The 19896-nt window shown below is 38.2% G+C and overlaps 1 protein-coding gene across 1 annotated transcript in view; it reads left to right on the top strand.

The window, feature by feature from the left end:
- Positions 1 to 232: 232 nt before the first annotated feature.
- LOC146556987 (ephrin type-A receptor 6-like) overlaps positions 233 to 19896 on the top strand; it is a 180792-nt gene continuing 161128 nt past the window's right edge. Inside the window, exons 1-2 of the mRNA XM_085250694.1 lie at positions 233 to 811; positions 10633 to 10697. Of these exons, the coding sequence (XP_085106820.1) occupies positions 733 to 811; positions 10633 to 10697 (144 nt within the window). The 5' untranslated portion in view covers positions 233 to 732. The remainder of the gene's footprint in view (positions 812 to 10632; positions 10698 to 19896) is intronic.

Raw genomic sequence — 19896 nt, forward strand, 5'->3', positions numbered from 1 at the left:
CAAAAATCACATCATGTAGGTTCAAAAGTATAGTTTAGTAATTTCAAGTTCTATAATTCTAATAATTTTGGGAAGCCCGCACTGAAACGAGTCGACACACAAGCGCGCGCACACACACGCCATTGCCTTGCCAGCTAACCCCCTCTAGTGCCGAGCATCCTGCACAGATGCGCTCAGTCTCCTTGTAGCCCCCGCTTCAGCTGCTCTACCGCTGCATCCAAATCATTTCTCTATTCAACGTTCCCATCTTGCTGCTGCAGCGGATCGAGTTGGAGCTGGCAACCCTCGGCACACTGCCGTACCAAAAGCAGGAGTGAAAGTCTGTCACGACTCCGTGCGCTACAGAAAGGCACCACATTGCGTTTTAATCTGTACTTGAGATTTTTTTGTTAATATAAATGCATCAACCGCGAATGAAGCGCATGGGAAATCTCCAAAGTAGTTAGGTGGGAAGTGTTTCTCACCTTGTGTGAAAATTTGATTTCACTTTAGATATTTTGCTGAGTTTATTCAAAACCTCTCCGTTCCGCGCCATAGCTGCTACTGCCACAAGGTAAAGAATGGACCATCTCCGGCTGTGTCACCCGGCAGCTCTCTACCATCGGGATCAAATGTAAAGACCAGGAGCAGCGGATCGGTGTTTCTGGACCTTCCAGTGACGTGTTTTTATCTGGCTACAGCTACCTCTCGGCTAAAAATATCCAGACATAGCCGGTGATAGATGTTGCAGACATGAGTTTTGGAAACAGATTTTTCTTCGTTTCACTCTTTCTTGGAACTGCCCTCACTCGTTTCTGTAACTGCAACCAAGGTAAGACACATCCACAGGGCGATGCGCTTCGCTCCTAACATTCCCGACTTTGTGTCGCGTAAATTCCAACAGTTGTATCATCTTTCAGTTCTTTCCCAATGGTTTTAAAAATTTTCACCACACTTACTGTCTTCGGACGCATATTGCCGTTACACTACTGTAGGGCAGCAAATTAGCCCGATGGGACAATCGAGTTCAGCCACTAGACAGGTATCCTTAGTTCGAGCAAATCATAACTCATAAGTCCCGCAAAAAGCCATTCGTGTGAGTTAAGAATGAGAAGTTTCATAGCGATATTACTTTAAAAAAGACACCGGAAACGGCGAAAAGAAAGGAATAAAGGGGGGGAGAAAAAAAGAAACTTAGATATCTAATATAAAATGCACATTCTACGTTTGTTTTCACGGATTACGCATTTCTATCTTTATTATTTTTCAGTTCTTCTACACAGACAAGAGCTGTGGCATAATCCAGATTGTGACTTTAAGTTTATTATGTTGCTGTTAGAGTTCGAAGGATTTCCTGGGTTGAGCTTTTTTCTGAACCTGACAAAATTTTAAAAATGATAAAATTCCGCTGCTGAAATGACATGTCGGTCTGCTGTAATTACACATTATACATTACACATACACGTGCAAACACACCGGCACAGACACAGCGGCAGAAGGATTTAATCATTAGGTGGGAGAACGTGTGTGCGTCTGGTAGAGTATGTGCATGTCAGTTTTTGCGCGGTGAGTGTTGCAGTAGATTTTAGAAACGTTTCGAGTCTGAGCTGTCAAAGAGTGCATATGTAAATGCACTTGGATATAGATGTAGTGCTGAATGTAAGCGCGTGTGTATGTAAGAGAAATTGCGTCAGGCAAACACACCTGCATGCATGCTTCTTTTGCTCTTGCATAAGTTTTCTGCCCACCTGTCTTTCTTTGTGATAAGTGACCACACTCACACAGATGCTTGTGTTAGAGTGTGGTCAAATGCTTGTGTGTCTGTGTGCGTGCGTTCCTCGATGGCTCCACGTGCACCTGCACACACAACTACTGCATCCGTGAGGTTTAAAATAGTCTTATTGATTGGGCACGAAATACAGCGGGATCTGCCCCCCAGGTTATATTTTATTGTTCTCTCTGTTCAATAAGAGCGATGCTACTCCCTGTTCTCCTAGACAGCTGCTACATAACAGCCTCGCTGTGTGTTTTTCTCTGCCACAGATTGAATGATTGAACTGATGTCTGCCTTCCACTGTACTTTAGTCTCTCATATTGACTGGTCTGGGACCTCGGTGGCACAATTGCAGTCGTTGTCTGCCACAGAGCGGTGCAGCTCAGCATGGGAAAACTGAAACTCTGATGACAAAGAAAAGTGTCTCGTAAGACGCCAAAGGGTTTCTCAAATAATTGCTTCTGTATTTGTCAAATTAAGACTACCTATGGTGTCTCTGTGATTTCACCTGCTTTTGGATGATAGAGTGTGGGCTATGCGTTCTTTCTGAACAGAGTATGAATCAATGTGGTAACCATTACTGGATAAGCAACTTTCACATTCAGTTCTAAAATCTAGTCACTGCATAACAACGAAGGAAAAAAATGAACAAATTTTTTGTTATTTGTTTTTTCCTTTCTGTTGGCAGGAGACAAAATCCAACCGAATTACATGGGGGGGGTTAGTGTAGATCGTGCTTTTGAACACCAACAAACAGAACTACAAAGATTTGGAATTTCATAGAAAAAAATGGTCAGACTTCATCTGTTAGAAAAACGATAAAAACAGCCACTTTTTGCTCTGCCTCTGTTCACAGCAACCTATCGTATTCCTTACATGAATCCAACTAGGACTGCAGAGAGTTACTAACAAATCCCTACTCACTCACTGCCAAGTAGCACTTTTTCCCCATCAATAAATCTCTGCCCATAATACTATTTTTGGTTTTTCTCCCACCGTTCCCTGCCTTGTCAGTTCATCAGAAGAAATATTTATTATACTGAACTTTTACGAATCTTATTTACTAACCACTTTCTTGAGCTCTTGTAACATTTTGCTTTAGCCAAAAATCAGTTTATACTAGCTAAATTAGATGACGATGTCTTTGTTCCACATTTGTGAAATTGTTCAGATTGTTTTTGGTTCTTTCCAAAAAATCTCAGGCATGAAAATCAGGAAAGCAATCCTTTCTTGTAATATGAAAGGACCACATGCAAATGTCTTTTTAAGCTGGTTAAATGCATCTCACACAAACACAAAGTGCTCAGCAAAGCATGGTGTAAAACTCTTGGCTTAGACTCTAATGGTTATTCATTGCAATACTCAAAAAGATCTAGCAAAAAAAACAAAAACAAACTTGAAAATTATGATTCAAGTCTTTGCATTGATTTGTGGTGATGTCTGATTAAAGCCTTTGCTCTCAATGCTGCTTCCTGCGGAGCACCTTTATCACCATTATCAGAATAAGGAGATATTTATCAGCAGTGTTTTGTCAAGAAAATCAATCAGCCAGCACCCAAAAAAACATAACTCTGCACCTTTAACTAACAGGCTGGTGTGTGTGTTTTTGCACATATGATAAGCAGGGGCAATATTGTGTATTTTGATATTAGTTTCAGTATATGCAGTCTTCATCAATCAGTCAAAATATAATGACCGTTAGAGAGATTTCCCAGGATTTTTCTTAATTTATCGTGAATATACAGGTACCATCATTGTTAAGTGGAACACAATTGCTACTATGTATAATAAAAGGTCTTTCCACAAATTTCTCCTCCCTAGACTGAAATGGCTCCAGGCTGGAGACTGTTAATTTTCCCAGGGCTTGACCTCTTCAAAAGCATTCCTGTATTCACATAATTATCATTGACATGCACGGAATGACACATTTTTGTCCACCTGGTGAACAAGATTCATTTCATACCCCTGATGAAAATGACTTTTCAAAGTCACGAATGAGCAAGAAAAAAACACCTCAGTCCAAAATATTTTAAGCAGTGTTGCTTCTCAGACTGTTGTGGCCATTAGGCCTTCCCTGTACAGAATGAATGAACAACTGTTTTCTGGGTTCTGCTGCAGGAACAAAGTAGGCGCTTTTCTTTAAAAGCTGCAAACGCAATCATGCTAGGTTGGACCTAATATGCATATCATATAATATCATTTTAACACAGCATAAGATTGTGTGCAGCCACATTGATGAATAGGTGTGCACAAGATGATGACCGTGAGCGCTTCTCATGCATCTTTGTCAGTGGCTCAGCTCACCAGAGAATGCAAACAGCAGTAAGATGTACATAAGATTTTATCCAGCCTATATCATTTGTAATTTCACAGTTAGATTTAGACACTTCAATTCCCAATCAGACGAGAGATCTCCGTCAAGTGCAGCAGGTTACAGCTCTCTTAGACACTGCAGCGCGAAACAGCAAAGACATACAAGACAGACTCAAACGTGTAAATGGAATACATTGAAAAGTATGTTTTTGTCCCTTTGGTTTTCTTTTTTTATTCTTTCAAATGACAATTGCAAAATAGCTCTGCTCTCTTTGGCACTTTTGTGGGTGTATCTGAATGTAGCCGTGAATGCCATGCTAAATTACCTATGTCTCAGTGAAGGGAATTTTATCACTTTATAGCAAATTGATGAAGTCAGCAAGATTAAATATTCCATGTATGAAAATGGCTTATTTCCAGAATCAGTCATTTTGTATTTCCAGAACGTGATGCTGAAACCTGAAGCCCATATTGTGGAAGGTTGTTAAGAAATGTAGATGAAAGCTTGTTTTATGTCATCTACACAGTGTTGAACACTGTTAAAAACAGTGTTTTTTTAACAGTGTTAAAAACACAGACTTTTTGAATTTCCAGTTCTTAACTTTAGGTTTTTTTTGTTATTGTGTATTTACTTATTTTTGTATGTTTTTAAACTTGATTGAAGAGGATATAATTTACCATGCTGAATTCTTAGTTTTAGTGTTAAACTGACTTGCCCATTTAACTGCAGCATGATGCACTGACCTTTATTATCATATAACTTGGGATTATTATGCTACAAATCTTTAGGTTTTGAACTGATATTCTGCTTTTAACAGATCCTGGGAATGATGGGGAGTGGGCCAGGGTGTGAGTTTTTTCAGATAAAACTTGGATTGATCTTCTTTTCATGGCATAAAGGGTAATTAATGATTAATTTATTAATAAAGGTCTGCTCTTTTTAAATCTTTGGTCAGTACTACCTGCACTCTGATCAGAGATGGCAGTGCAGGTGTTTTGCATTAAATAACTGATGGGAATCACTTGTTATGACATTATTGCTTTACACGTGTCTATAACCACATTATGCTCAAGAGGGATCCTTCAGCATCCAACCTGTGTTGAATACTGGCACGTATTCCCTTCGCTAATCTCTCATTTAAATACACTTAGAGCTATTATCAGATCCAATGAAACACATTTCAAAGATTTGCTTTGCTGACATTTATTATGTTGTTGAATGTTTGGTCTTGTTTGTGAAAATGCACCGAAAAGTCTGTCATGCCTGTCAGGTTGCCTTTGTTATGGATAGTTTTCTATTTCAAAGCATATCATCTCATCATGTCTTTCAAGTGCAGCACTTTGTTTACACTACTAGAGGACAATATGCAATCCTGACTGAAATCATCATCCAAATCAATTTTCTAGTGTTTGTTCATCAGTTGTTATTGTTTATGAGGCTTTGGGTTTACGAGAATGTGTTTCTATGAAGCTTGCAAAGCGAAAGGTTCTATTAATATTTGGAATCAAGGCCTATTTTCCTTTTTGAGCTAATTTAGTCTGTAGACTACGTCACTACTTTAATAATAAGAAACGATGATGCTTTCATTATAATAGGAAACAGTGTTACTACAAAACATATGTCTCCTATCACACTTTACTTAAATATCACACTTTATTCAATACCCTAGTGTGCCAAATCAACCAAAGGATGTATGTTTGAAGACCTGCACTGTGTTTTGAATTCATACAACTCTTTTAGATTTTCACAGGACAGACACCTCTGTAATCCAGAAGAGTCTAATGTAGGCCCTCTATTCTACCAAAAGTGCACTTAACCTCCTAAGACCCAAACTCTTCCACAGCATGCATTTTTAATTTCTCTTTGATATTTGGGCATATTGGGGCCCGATGAATGTAAAAACAAAGAATTAACAGATTTTTTTTTTTTACCTTATTTTTGCTTTTAAGAAAAATAAGAGCCACATGTTTGTTTAAAAATTGGATAGAACAGTAGCAGTATAATGTCCTCGTAAGTGGATATCAGGCCCATGTAGAGCAAAATTGAGTATTTTGGTCTAAATAACCCAAAGTGTGATGTCCACATATGTGGACGCCAAGTCCTAGGAGGTTAAAGACGCCTCCTTTTGTGTCTTTACATTCTATACTTTAAAGAGACAGTATTGCACACAACTGCAGACCGCTTTTCATCACTTTTGCCAGAACACTCATACTGCTTCCATATCTAATTGGCATAAAGTAGCACTTAAATAGACCACCTTTGGGTCTGTTGTTTGGGCTGCTGCTATTTTGGGGTATTTGTGTTGCCTGCAAAGGCTGTAGGCCAGACAAGAGATGTCATCATTCTAGTGAAGCTCCATATATTTATGAGTTGGCCAGCTCATGATCTATTTATATCTAACCAGAGGAAGTCCCAGAGGGCCTGCAGCTCCAGGCAGCATTTGTGGGTCCTTCTCAGAAAGACAACTCTATGAAGAGAGCTATAGAAAGGGAGAGAAGATGGGCTGGATTAGCACCCAAGATACATTGCTCAGTATATACAGCATATACTAAAATATATGCACACCATCAATTACAAGCGCACACACACTACTCAAACTACTTTCTAGCTAAATTTCACAATACATTTTTTACTGTAAATCTTTAAATGAGTGAATATGTTCGAAAAAGCATCAGAGAAATGAAGGCACTTTTTTTTATTATGGTTTTTGAGCTTAGGTGCTATTGGCAGGTCACACCTTTAACTCCTCTACTGTCAGCTGAACTCCAGAGGTGTTTCATTTCTAAGTATCCTTTGTCTGGCTCACAAATAAAGAAGAAATTTCATGGTGCCACACTTTTCTTATAAAGGTGGGAACACAAGGCTTGAACCGAACAGTGCAATGTTGTCAGCCGAATACATTCACACTGCCTCCTACTGTAATGTACATCAACTATTCTTTATATATGGTGAGGGGAGGTGTGAATCTCCTTACTGCGGTGAACGACGCAGCCAACTCTCAGTAATTAGGCTATTCTCGAGGGATTGTGCTGCTTACCTGCCCACAGTAGCCTAATGGTGTCCATTAACAGCATTGGCAGAGACACCTAGTCTCCAATCTGGCATTGACACTGACATGGCACAGACCTGGCATTGGTGGGCAGAAATAAACACACAGAGATGCTGGAACTAATCCAATACCACCCGTTAGCAGAAATATTAAACTCAGCCAGTAGTGTAGTGAAGATGGGATTTGAAGATGAAAGGCTCAGTATGGTGTCCTTTCTTTTTTTCCGGGGGGGGGGGGGGGGGGGGGGGGGATCAATAGAGTTATATATATCAATGTACATTTTCTGCATTTACTCTTGAACTATAGCGGTATAAACATCATGTGGTACTCACTTTGTTTTCATTTTTCCTAATGAAGTTTACAAGAAGAGTGATGGCCACAGAAAAAGAGGGCGCTACTTATTTAAACTCTCAAGAAAAGATAAGATAAAATGTTTCATTATTTTATTGTAATGTTTTTATTACATTGCATATAAATCTCACAGCAGACAATATAATGAGTTGAGTTTCCATAAATCTAATTAGAAACTAAGGGGGGGTTTGTGGTGTAACTTGTGGTATATTAAACTCCAGTTTGAAGCAATTTCATGGCCAGGTGAGGCTTTTTCCCAGATAAAAGACCTGGAGTTGAATCCAAGTGTTAAACAGTTGGTAGCTTTTCAGTGGAACTCTCAATATAAGGCCCAAAGAGATGTTAGTGCAAGCAAGGAAGGCCATCATTAAGCTGAAAAATAAATAGTTAAATAATCCTATGAGAGAGCTAGCAAAAACTTTAGTCGTGCAATCTAGTACATTCTTAAAAAGAATGAATGCACTGATCCGATCTGCAAAACCAAAAGGCCCACAAGACCACAGAAGACACCTTTAGTGGATGATTGCAGGACTCTTCTTTGGTTAAGAAAACCCTCCACAGCATCAAACCAAGTTGACAGGTTCTTCAGGAGTGAGGCAAAATATGGAATCAAGCCACACCTTACCAAGGGTTTACAGCAAGGTGCAAACCACTGGTTACACTCAGGAACAGGAAGGTCATACAAGATATGTGTTGCCTACATGTGTTGCCTATAGCAACACGTGTAGGACTGATTAGAACTAATAAGAGTTATTCAGTGGTCTGATAACAGTCGAGATGGGCTGTTTTAGGGTTTTGCTACCTTTAGCCTGACACTGAGGAAGTGAACGAAGCACTTAAATGAATGTTTCTTACCCCTCACTGTAAAATTCTGATTGGGTATTGTCATCACCCTGTCGGGAGGGCAGTCGACAGGGACACCCAAGTTTGTGAATGTAATACCTTGAGAAGGAAGTCACCTAGGATTTTGAAATTTACACCATAGATGTATCCACTAAAACTCTCAGTGACCTCAGCCTCAAGGTCAGTAGGCAGAGGTGAAGTTTTTTGAAAATCTTTTAAATCAGTGACATACAATTTTGAAATGCATACAAAAGATGCAACTACTAGGAGGCTGAGGGGTACCAGTGTCCACTGCCAGTATTTTTGTTGTTTCATGTTGTCTTATTTGAATCTTTTTTCTGACAACTCTTGGACTTTTGCATTTTGAATCCAGCTATGTATGTGGATTTTCTGGTGACTAATCAGAGATTCTACTCTTAAAGTTCTCTCTTTATGGATGAGGAAACATGTGAGCCAATTTGCAGAGGGCTCTGCAGATATTCTGGTCATCACAAAGATTGTTTTAGTTATTTATTTTTTATTCATTTTGATTTTTTCCTTTTGTTTTAAATCTATTCTACTACTTACACAAATTCACTGTATTTGTTGCCTTTTTTGTATTTGTCAACTCTGTCAGTGCTAAAAAAAAAATATTGTCCTGAATGATTTGGGTCTTCGATGCTGTGAAATGTGCATTTCTTGATCCAAAAGTGGTTTTACATTATGTCAAAAGTGTATGTACCATTCCACCCCTCTGAGAATCCCAGTCAGCAGATATTTGGACAATCTCTGTCAGCCAGGCTCCATCAGAAGTGCACTGTGTGAAGACTGGGAAACAGATGCAAATGTCTCTTCTTCTTGTCTGTTTGCCCTGATGTTAACAGAGGACATATCACATTTCTTTTGCCTTCACATTGTAATTCGCAAATGGTCGTAATCACAATATCACAGCACTGAAATGGCTTTCTTTGATGTACATTTGGTTGTAATAACTAGCTATTCTAGAGTAATGATGTTAATGGAGATTTATTCAGGGAATATTGTCACTGATAAAGATCTGTGTTGCTATAATGAGTCCCCCGAGGACCACTTACAGAGCTCTAAATGGACAGTCATGACTGACTGACACTTAAAATTCAGTCTTTAACTTTAAGTCGAAATTACACTTTGGTTTGTCAGAAATCGTGTCGGTACTGATATGGCGCTATTTGAAAAAGCAACATTTAAGATCTAAGTCAATGATTTTTGAAGGAAATATTTAAAGCTGAATTTTTGCTTCTTGTGATCATTATTAAAGGTAGAAAGGTAGAAGCCTGGGACTTCCAGTGTTAAAAGAGACAAGGGAACAGTTTTGAATAAGTCTGTTGAGACTAGTGTTGTTATTGTTGATGTTTTTGTCTGTTAGCATTGATTCTCTCCTTGAATACTAATTCTTTTCCTGTACCCACTTAATCATGCAGTGCATACTCACCTAATAGGGACATACTGTAAGAGACTGTCACACATACTGTGTATTTGGCACTTTTGACAAGGTGACTGGATGGGCTCCATGTAATATTTATGGATTCTGAAAATGCATCAGGGTCTTTGTATAAAATCTGTTCCCTACTGTTGTCACATGTGTGGGAAAACTTTTTTTTTTTAATTTGTGTTATTATGCTGCTATCTCACTGAAGGCAAATTCTGGAAGACACAGTTTTTTCTTTTCAGTGTAAATCACTTGTCACCGGGAGAAGTGCTTTCCTCCTGAATTATTAAATCTGTTGTCCTTGAGAGCATGACAAAGTATTGACAAGGATGACAATATTTTCCCCTCTAAAATAGTATTTTTTAACACTACTTGGAAGTTTAAAGTCACCTGACAATGATATTATTATGCTGTGCCATGATTTATATCATTGCTTTAATTTATATGCAATAAAACATAGCAGGGTCTTGACTGATGTTTGGCACAATGGAACATACACTTTACTAGCATAGGAAGGATTGATACATCACTTATAGTATTTCATGAAAAGTCTTGATCATCGCCAGTAGGAGAGCATATTGTGGGTGAGATTGAAGTAAAGCTATGAATAGCAGAGGAGGGAATGGCCTGTTGACAGCAATTTGACTGCAATCCATCAAACTTTAAATTGTGTTGCAAGTGGCAAAAATGTTGCTCCTACTGTACACGCATCTGTGCTCATAAATATTCATCCAAGAAACTCATTTTCGTTAATATGAAAAATGTCTAGATGAACACGTTTTTGACAGATTTTTCAATTTACAGTGTGAAAGAGAACTTTTTATGTGTTCCCAGATGGCTAATGTATGTATTTCCTCCTCTTATTCTCATTTCAGTTGTGTTGCTGGATACAACGTCTGTGCTTGGGGAGCTTGGATGGAAGACATATCCAATAAATGGGGTAAGAGGGGAACCTCTGTCCCATGTTATTTCATTTATTATTACTGTCTACTGTTGCATCAAGGAGATCAACTATATTGATTTATAGAGGACAAAATTGGTAGAATGATCCTTTTGTGGATTCGTTTTGTATTCAGATTACTCTGTCCTCACAGAAAATACAAAAATGAGGTGAGGTTTAAAACCTCCTACTATGGTGTTCAGTTTCGTACTCCTGATTAATTCCTGTCTCGGTGTTCTGGGAATCCATCCTACCTGACAAACCATCCTACTCATTGTTTCGGCGCACAATACGAAATTAAGTGGCAAACCGTCCTACCTTTGTGAATATTAGCTAGAAAAATACTCTTACGGGTAAAATTAAGTGCCAAACCATCCTACCTTTGTGAATGTGACCTACAAGCATACTTTAACAGCTAAAGTTTAGTGGCAAATTGTTCTACCTTTGTTAATCTGAGCTAGAAGCATATTTTCACAGCTAAAATTCAGTGGTGAACCATCCTACCTTTGTGAATATGAGCTAGAAGCATACTTTCGAGGCTACAATTAAGTGGCAAATTGTCCTACCTTTGTTAATAACAGCTAGAAACATACTCTGACGGGTGAAATTAAGTGCCAAACCATGCTACCTTTGTGAATGTTACCTATAGCCATAATTTAACGGGTAAATTGAAGTGGCAAACCATTCTGCCTTTAAGAATATAAGCTACAAGCATACTCTGATGGGCAACGTTAAGTGGCAAACTGTCATACCTACTTAAATTTATGCTGGAATTACTCTGTGACAGCAGAAATGTGCATAAACTACCTAGGGTAGGACATTTTGCCAAAGTAGGATGGTTTGTCAAAACACCATTTCTGTCACGTTTGGGCCACATTATTCTTTAATTCACACATGCTTTTTTTTCCATATTAAATATACATTCTTAAAATGTTAAGAATTCTTTCCATTCTTTCACGATTCATTTTGCCATCTTATTCAAAGTCCAAGAATGTAGTTTTCAACTTTTCTTTTAAACTTAGGTTGCCTCTCAGCATAGAAACAATAACTGCTCTGTACCCTATTTTGTGTTTTTGTCTGTCAGCTACACCAAAGGGATTTTCCAATTTTGTTCAGACAGTAAATGCTTGAAGCCCAACAGCAATTTCGTGTCCACCTGAAAATCAGAACTTTGGAAAAAGCAGCAAGTGTCAAACAATTCCTGTATATTGCCTTGATAAAATATAGATGCACTGACAACAAACTGGAACATCTTCAGATCAAAACCTTCACACTGCATCAAAAGCTTTCTCTCACCGTGCTGACACAATACCTAAAAGTCTGATTGAAAATGTCTTCAAGCAATAAGGAATAGCAGTGGAATTGCCTGACTTCTACCACTTTGCTCATATCCCGGTCTTTCCTTCATGCCAATTAACTATGACACGACCCAATTCGTGGTGGAACCTAAATACAGGAAAGAGGGAGAAGCTACACTAAAACTGTGAGGTCCATAAGTATTTGGACATTGATCTCTTTACAATGTCACAGTGTATTTAAAATAAGATAATCAATATGTGATTGAAGTGCAGACTTTCAGCTTTAATTCAAGGAGTTTAAATAAGATTAGATAAAACTGCTAAGTAATTACTACCATTTTTATATGTACCAAATAAAAAGAACATCATTTTAAACCGCAATTGTTGTTCATACATGCATTCAGTGTCTGAAGTATAGAACCTGTGGACATCACCAAATGGCGCCAGGTCTTTCCTGCACCTTCAGTTGCTGCTTGTTTGTGGTTCCCTCAGTTTTTTTTTTGGAGTAGCTGAAAAACATGCTCTATTGGGCTGAAATAAGGTGAGAGACTAAGCCAATGTAAAAGATGCCACTTCTTTGCTTTGAGAAACTCCTGGGCTTTTTTTTTACAGCATGTTTTGGGTCATTATCCATTTGCTCTGCAAAGCGCTGTTTGATTAGCTGTGTAGCATTTTTCTGAATCTGAACAAAGAGAGTAGCCCTGTGTACACTTCAGAATTCATCCTGCTACTTTTATCTGCAGTCACACAATCAGTAAACACTATTGACCACGTTCCACTGGCAGCCACACATGTATATACTGTACCATTCCCTCCACTATATTTGACAGATGATAGATTAAGTTAATTTTGTTTTTCATTTAGTCTTATTTAGTCTAATTTCATTGGTTCTTGAGTGTAACCAGTGGTTTGCACCTTGTTGCAAACCCTGTGTTTTTACATTCAAGAAATTGTCTCTTGATTGTAGACTTTGAGAGTGAGGTCCCCACCTCCTTGAGAGTGTTTTTGACTTGACTGGATGTAGTGAAGGATTTTTTCTTTACCATGGAAATCCGTCATCTTGCACTTTAGTTCTACGACTATACCAGATTGTTAATTTGACCACTCCTTGACCACAACATTTTATGGGGGTCTTTATAAATGGGTGTATAAAAAAAGTATATATTTCAGAATTAAGTACTGAACTTTTGTTAAATACCCCAGAATTGAATTCACAAGTCTACACTTCCATCATATCTTGACTGTCTGCACATCTTGACTGTTTGTAAATTCATGGTGTACAGAGGCAAAATAGCAAAAACTGTCATTATTTCTACACACTCAAGTGTGAGTTAACGGAACTTCTGTTTTTACAGTTTATAAGCAAGCTCATCACTTCTGTAAAACAAAATAATATTGAAAAGAGTCAATTATAAGCTAGTTTTAAAAATAATAATTAGTTCTTTTAAACTCTGTATGACCATCTAAGATTTGTACTTCCAGGGAGCTAATTATAAATTAATGTTATGCTACCAAACTTTAGACTTCAATATATCCTGTTCAATATATAGCTGTTTACTTTCCCTCTGGTAAACATTTTGATTATATTCTCATGTCACATGAGAGTTTATTCTCTAATTGCCTGAGTCTGACGACCTTGGATCCACTTATAAGAAAGTTTCAGTAACACCAGCCAACAGTAGCAAAAGCAGCAGCACTTACCAACAGCAAAAGTTCAGGATATCCTCAACAACTCACCTCAATATCACCGTCAGTGGTCAGAAGTGAGTTTTATTGACTCACCGACCCATATCGGACTCCTTACACAGGCAGTTTTACAGCCTCCTCCAGAATAAATAGGTGTGGACACATTTGGAAGCTGAGGCAAACAGTGGACTGACAGTCTGTACTTCCTACAAATGAAAGCCAGCTGGGGTGTTAGAGGAAACTTAGGTTAGAAATGGTTAAATATCACAAAACATCCCAATGATATTATTATTATTTAAAATGTTCTTCCTGATTTATTGTTATTCAAATACATTAAAATGTAGCGTGTACAGAGATGTTTTATATAGAGATAATAGATGTGGAAAACTAACAGCCATCTGTGGCCATTATAGTGAAATACACAGAGTTGGCCATGGCCTTTGATTGTTGGGCCCCAATAATAACCGTTTTATGACAACATTGACATCAAATACATCCACTCTTACGAGCCTCTGTTTGCCTAGGTTGTGCACCTCTTGATTTTTGTAATCTGCCTCATTTTACAACTACAACTGCAGCTGGGTTGAAGACACAAGTGCAAGATTGAGTTTCTGTACTGATAGGTCATTAAAATGTATAGAAAAAAAAAACCTGACACAAAGATTTAAAGATTACACAAAGGGAGATGTTGCAATAGTTTGACTTTGTGTAAAATCCATCCATTTGTAGGATCGCATCAGATTCACTTTGTGGAAAACACTTTGAAAAAGAGAAACGTCAGCTCTGATGTGAAGGTATAATGTGAGTGTGGAAACATCTGCTGTATCGTTCAGAGGAATAGGTACTGATGCCATAAGAGCACTCATTAGCATCCTTACGCTGAACTGGATGGATGGATGGATGGATGTTCACTTTGCTTCATTGTGGCTAAAACCATGTGATTTTATTACTAATGTAACTAATTGGCATTGTGATTGTAGGAGATACATTATAAATGCAGAAAATAAACCCAAAAAAGTCCTTGCCTGAAAATATGTAGTTTCTCCATAGAAATAAATAATTACATGTATTCTTTGAAAGTAATTGTGATCAAATGGTGTCACGACTTCACCCCCACCCGTCTCTTTCTGTCTCTCCCCACATGGCCCTTGGTGGCCCATATCAGGGTTATGGAGGTGATTACATCATGTAGGTTATGGTGACAGCCGCCCAGAGGGTTAGGGAGGAGGGAGCGAGGCTACTGTCTTCATGATTGAGCTGTCAGTCCTCTCCCCTCCTCACTCATCCTCTGTCCTCCGATTTACCATTAATATTTAAGGCATGAGGTGAGAGGCCTGAGGGAAGGTGTGAAGATCTGGGGAGGTAAAATAGTTTAAATCCCCCACACTACCTGGAAGCAAGCAAGAGCAAGTCAATCTCCACCATATTAGACACAGCTTGGTATCAGGCCAATACAGCAGCGCATCATGTAGCTGCCTATCAGAGTTGCACACTAGTTCTAGTTTTGGGCATAAACTGCTGTCAGTCAGTCCTGCCCAGTACACCTTAAAATAAATTCATATGGAGTTTCTGTCCTAAAATAATTCCCCAATGATGAACTTGCAAAGAATATAGCTGTGTATATGATATGAAATTGAACAGGAAGTGGAAATATATATATATATATATATATATATATATATATATATATATATATATATATATATATATATATATATATATATATATATATATATATATATATATATATATATATATATATATATATATATATGTATGAATCTGGTTTTTTTTTTATCAATAGCCTCTAAACAACTCCTGTAACAAGAGGAAGATGAGTGGCTGTGTAGAGTACACTCCAGGGGCTTGCAAGCATTTTAATGCTGTGCCAATATCATTTTTTACATTTTGCATAACGTCAAAAATTCATGCTGAATTACTTGTCGACACTTTGCATTATATCCAAAAGTGTAAAGATAACTGTTACTGGATTAAAATATTACTGGAAAAAGAAAAACTTTAAAATGTGATGATTCTCAAGCAAGTTTTGTTTTTTGTTTTTTTTGGGGTTTTTTTTTCTTATTTCTTAATGGATATATGAGCATCCAGTCGCAACATTTGGATGACATCCTTGCTATATGTAACCCCAGTTATATATACTGTACCTGAATGAGAAGAGATTTAATGTACCTTTAATTGACTCACAGCCACTTCAGCTCCAAATGAGGATAACTACCTCCCTATCTACCCAGGTGCATCTCAGCATGTAACTGACCTCACTCCGTGTCTTTGCTTCACATCTCCTGCCTCGAGCTGTCCTGTTAAATCTTTTTTGCTGGGAGGTATGCTTTTATTTCAAACATACCTTAAAAAATGAAACCGAATTTTAATTCCATATCTTACATCTTATATATGTAAGATATGTGTTTTCCTAAAACAATCAAGCTTCAAATGAAAATTATTGCCTTGGAATCAAATGCAAAATGTGACCTATATATAGAAATCTTTACAGCACACATATACTTTTTAACACTTCTTGTTGTCATTAGGTGCAGTAGGTTTCTCAGCAGTACTGGGCTACCAAATCCTTACTATGGACAGATTTGTGTCTGATTATCACAGTTGTCTGGGAATACTTTTAATTAAAATGAAGATTACAGGGAAAGTGTGCAACACTTCAGTTAATTAATTGTGGTTGGTTCTTTCAGTCCCTAGCTGTCATTTCCCTACAGGATCACATTCAAGGTGTCTACAACACTCTGGAAATCTATGAACAGATGTTTACCAACCGCATACATGATCATACGTGTTGGTCAGGTTCAGTTTTCAGTGCCAAGGTGTCCTTTAATCATTTTATCCTTACTCTGCTTCGAAAGTTAATAGACCTGTTTCAGCTGGCCCATAATGGGAAACCATCTAAGCAGGACTGTTGTTATGTTTTTTAATGGCTTGAACGTGGAAATATCCTCAGAATTAAAAACACATTCACCCTTCTTTCAAGGACTTTGACTCTGAAATGTTTTTTTCTCCAGTTAAAGTTCATACATAAACTAGTGTTTGTTTGGGGTTTTTTTTTCTTTTTTTTTTTGGGGGGGGGGGGGGGGGGGTATGTTTTGAAATGCTCTATATTGATGAAAAACAGGGCATCAGAAGGGGAAAATGGAAGAGACAGAAGAAGGAAAGAGGATTGATTTGGCATCTGTCCATTCTGAATATTGTAGCTGTATGCAGACACAGTGCTGAAAAATGCACGAGTCATTTCCCAGCGTTGGGGGGTGGGCGGGGGGGTGACCGTGTCGGGGGATCGTTGTAGCAGTTATTGCAGCAGCTAATTTATTAAATTACATAAAAGAGCTTTAAGGGATTAAGAATGCCTAATGTTACCTTTTGTTTTCACACGTTGACATTGTAATGCTAACTGAGAAAAGGCAGGTTTCAATACAGAGACTGATAGTTGTCCATTATGCAGGGAGAGCGTAATCCTATTTTTATCTATTGTCAGAGATCCCAAGCAGCCAATAACTCATATCTACTGGGGGCGTATAAACAGTGTTATGTAAGTGGGGAGTACAATGGCGGCACATTGGTTTACTGCTGCTGGAACACTGCTCAGTCAAATATTAGACTGTGCAACCTCAATACCTCACAGGCGTAAGGCTCAGAACAGCACATTTGTCTCGCGTGTCTGTGTGCACACTGTGTGTGTATTTGTAATGTTTCGGGCACATAAATCAGTTTTCAAAGTCTCTTTTTGTAATAGGAACAAACAGTTCCCAATATGATCAATCATTGGCTTTTACAGTAGGCTGACAGATTAGCCTAAGCTTAGGATACGTTTAGCCTTAGTCAAGTAGTGGTTACAGTGTTGGCTAGATTAGTTTCCACGAAATTCATTTGTATCAGTGCAGAGTCCTCCAGAGTGATGGAAAGTCTGTCGGTATTGTAGCAAAAGCATAATTTTAGATTTTCATTTCTTTACATCTATTTGCTAACCCTCGTGGTAGTATACTGGACAGAAGCCCACATTACTGTTCTGAGATAGCATTGCTTTTTTCAATACATATTGATTCTTAATACATTTAGAAAACATTCATCATTCACTTTCTGTAGGATACCGACTGTTACATTTTACTGTTTAAGCTTTCTCATCACTCTGACGTCACCTTAACAAACCCACAAGGACCATAAGGGCGTACTTTCATATTTGTTGTATTTTTCTTTTAAAACTGTTCTTGCTACTGCACGTTTAAAAACTTTTAATTGCACAACACATCCACTGCCATATATGTGTCGTGACTGTTGCAATCAGTTTTGTGGGTGCTGCAAATGATTAGAAAATAGAAATAGAAGTAGAAGTAGAAATAGAAAGCTTTTTGGCCCTAGCAAGTCAGCATGCGAAATTAGGAATAACAGCAGACATCTCCATCAAGGCTCAAATGAAATGTGCTCGTTGTTGGTCTCAATTAGCTTCATTTGGTCTTCCAGCTTTGGTGAAAGTTTTGAAAAAACTAAATATGGGGCTTGCACGACAGGGTATCAGGAAGAAACAGAGCTGAAAAGAGAGTGAAATCACAGAGGCACAGAGGGTTAGTTGGCCACGTTGGATAGAATGAATAAAATGACTAACACATTAAACGCATTAAAATGCTTACGGACTCATGAAAGCATTTGTACATCATATCAAGCCGCTTTACTTTCCCCCAGTCCTAATCCTTAATCTCTTTATCGCAATATTTAACCACAGTAATTGATTGCAACTACGTGACCTGAGGCTTATCTCAAAGCACTTTTTCCATCCCTAATACTATTAGCCTTGAGAGTGAGACTGAATAACAGAGAGAAGAAGACAGAAGAAAATCTGTATGTCAGTGTCCTTCATAGCTCAGATAAACTTCTCTAAGGCGTGCTGCTGAGTGATGGCCGGCAGCTCTGCAAGGAAAAAAAGGAAATAATCCTGAACCACTCCACTTCTCCCCACGGAGGCTCTAATATAAAAAAGGTATGATGATTTAGCACACCAGTATTCATCTCAGGGACCTCTGCCATAACCGGGCTTAAGCAGTGCTGGGGGATTCCTTAATTGGCTTGTTTCTTGTCAGGGACACACTGAGGCCAATATCTAATGCGCTCCCACTCGGCATCTCGCTGACAACGGAACATATCCTGACAGATTTTTGGGCTAACCCTCACCGTGTGAGGAATACAGCGAAGCTGAGTTAGAGAAAGAGAAAGAGTAGGAGGTACAGGATAGATGCAAATAGAGAGAGGGGAAAATTGAGGGAGGGAAGAGTGAGGAGATTATTAGTGCCTGGCTGAATGCAGGAGCTGAATACATAAATACAGGAAATACTAGCAACCAAGGAGAGAAAATAGAATATCTGGTTTCTGTAAGACAGCCGGAGTTTAGACAGATAGACTTATCTATCTGTGAAAAGCTCTGGAAATTTTCTCACATGCAATAGGTCAATAGTTCAGTCTAAGTTAAGCCTACAGTGAAGTTTCTATAAAAACAGCAGTCGTACCATGAAGGCAACTGGGTCGCTATTTGACATTGGCACAACCATGTCTTTGAGGTTAAAGTCCATATTCCATAAAAATGTGTGTTCAGAAGGTAAGGTGAGGCATCACAACCTGAGTTAACTAGACCTTCATTCTTCATTCATAAGTCTACGCTCAGTGTTGTATTCCTGTAATATGTAAGAAGTGTACCTGTGTGTTGGTTAAGTAAACGTCAGTGCCCAAAACAAAGTAATTTTTTACCTCCAATAGACAGTTTTCAGAAAAAAACAAGTAAATCCAAATTCTGATATTGATTTTTTTTAATAATAGTTCTGATATGATTTGAGCACAGAAACTAGTTTTGATCTTGCCAGAAAAATGGGAAATAGTTGCAGCAATTTATTGGAACATGTGCAAACATACTTGGAACTTCACTATTAAAGGCAAAAATAAAGCTTCAAAGTGTATATTTGGTTGAACACCTTTATTCTTCAGCACTGCCTGAACTTTCTTAGGTAAGCTTTCGTGTATTGTCTTCAGGAATTATTCTCTTTTTTCTAACTAGGTATGCTTTTACTGCACTGGCATGTGATCATTCTCTGCTGATGTTACCAATCAGATGCTTTCCAAATGGTAATGCATGATGGATAAACACATACTCACTGCTGTACCTCTCACCTGATCTCCGCTGTACATACTGACCAGAATTTGAACCA

Source organism: Mchenga conophoros, linkage group LG16 (genome assembly GCF_057382185.1).
Source record: "Mchenga conophoros isolate Kocher_MC1m ecotype Shallow Benthic linkage group LG16, M_conophoros_male_GT1.1, whole genome shotgun sequence".
NCBI classification, from domain to species: domain Eukaryota; kingdom Metazoa; phylum Chordata; class Actinopteri; order Cichliformes; family Cichlidae; genus Mchenga; species Mchenga conophoros.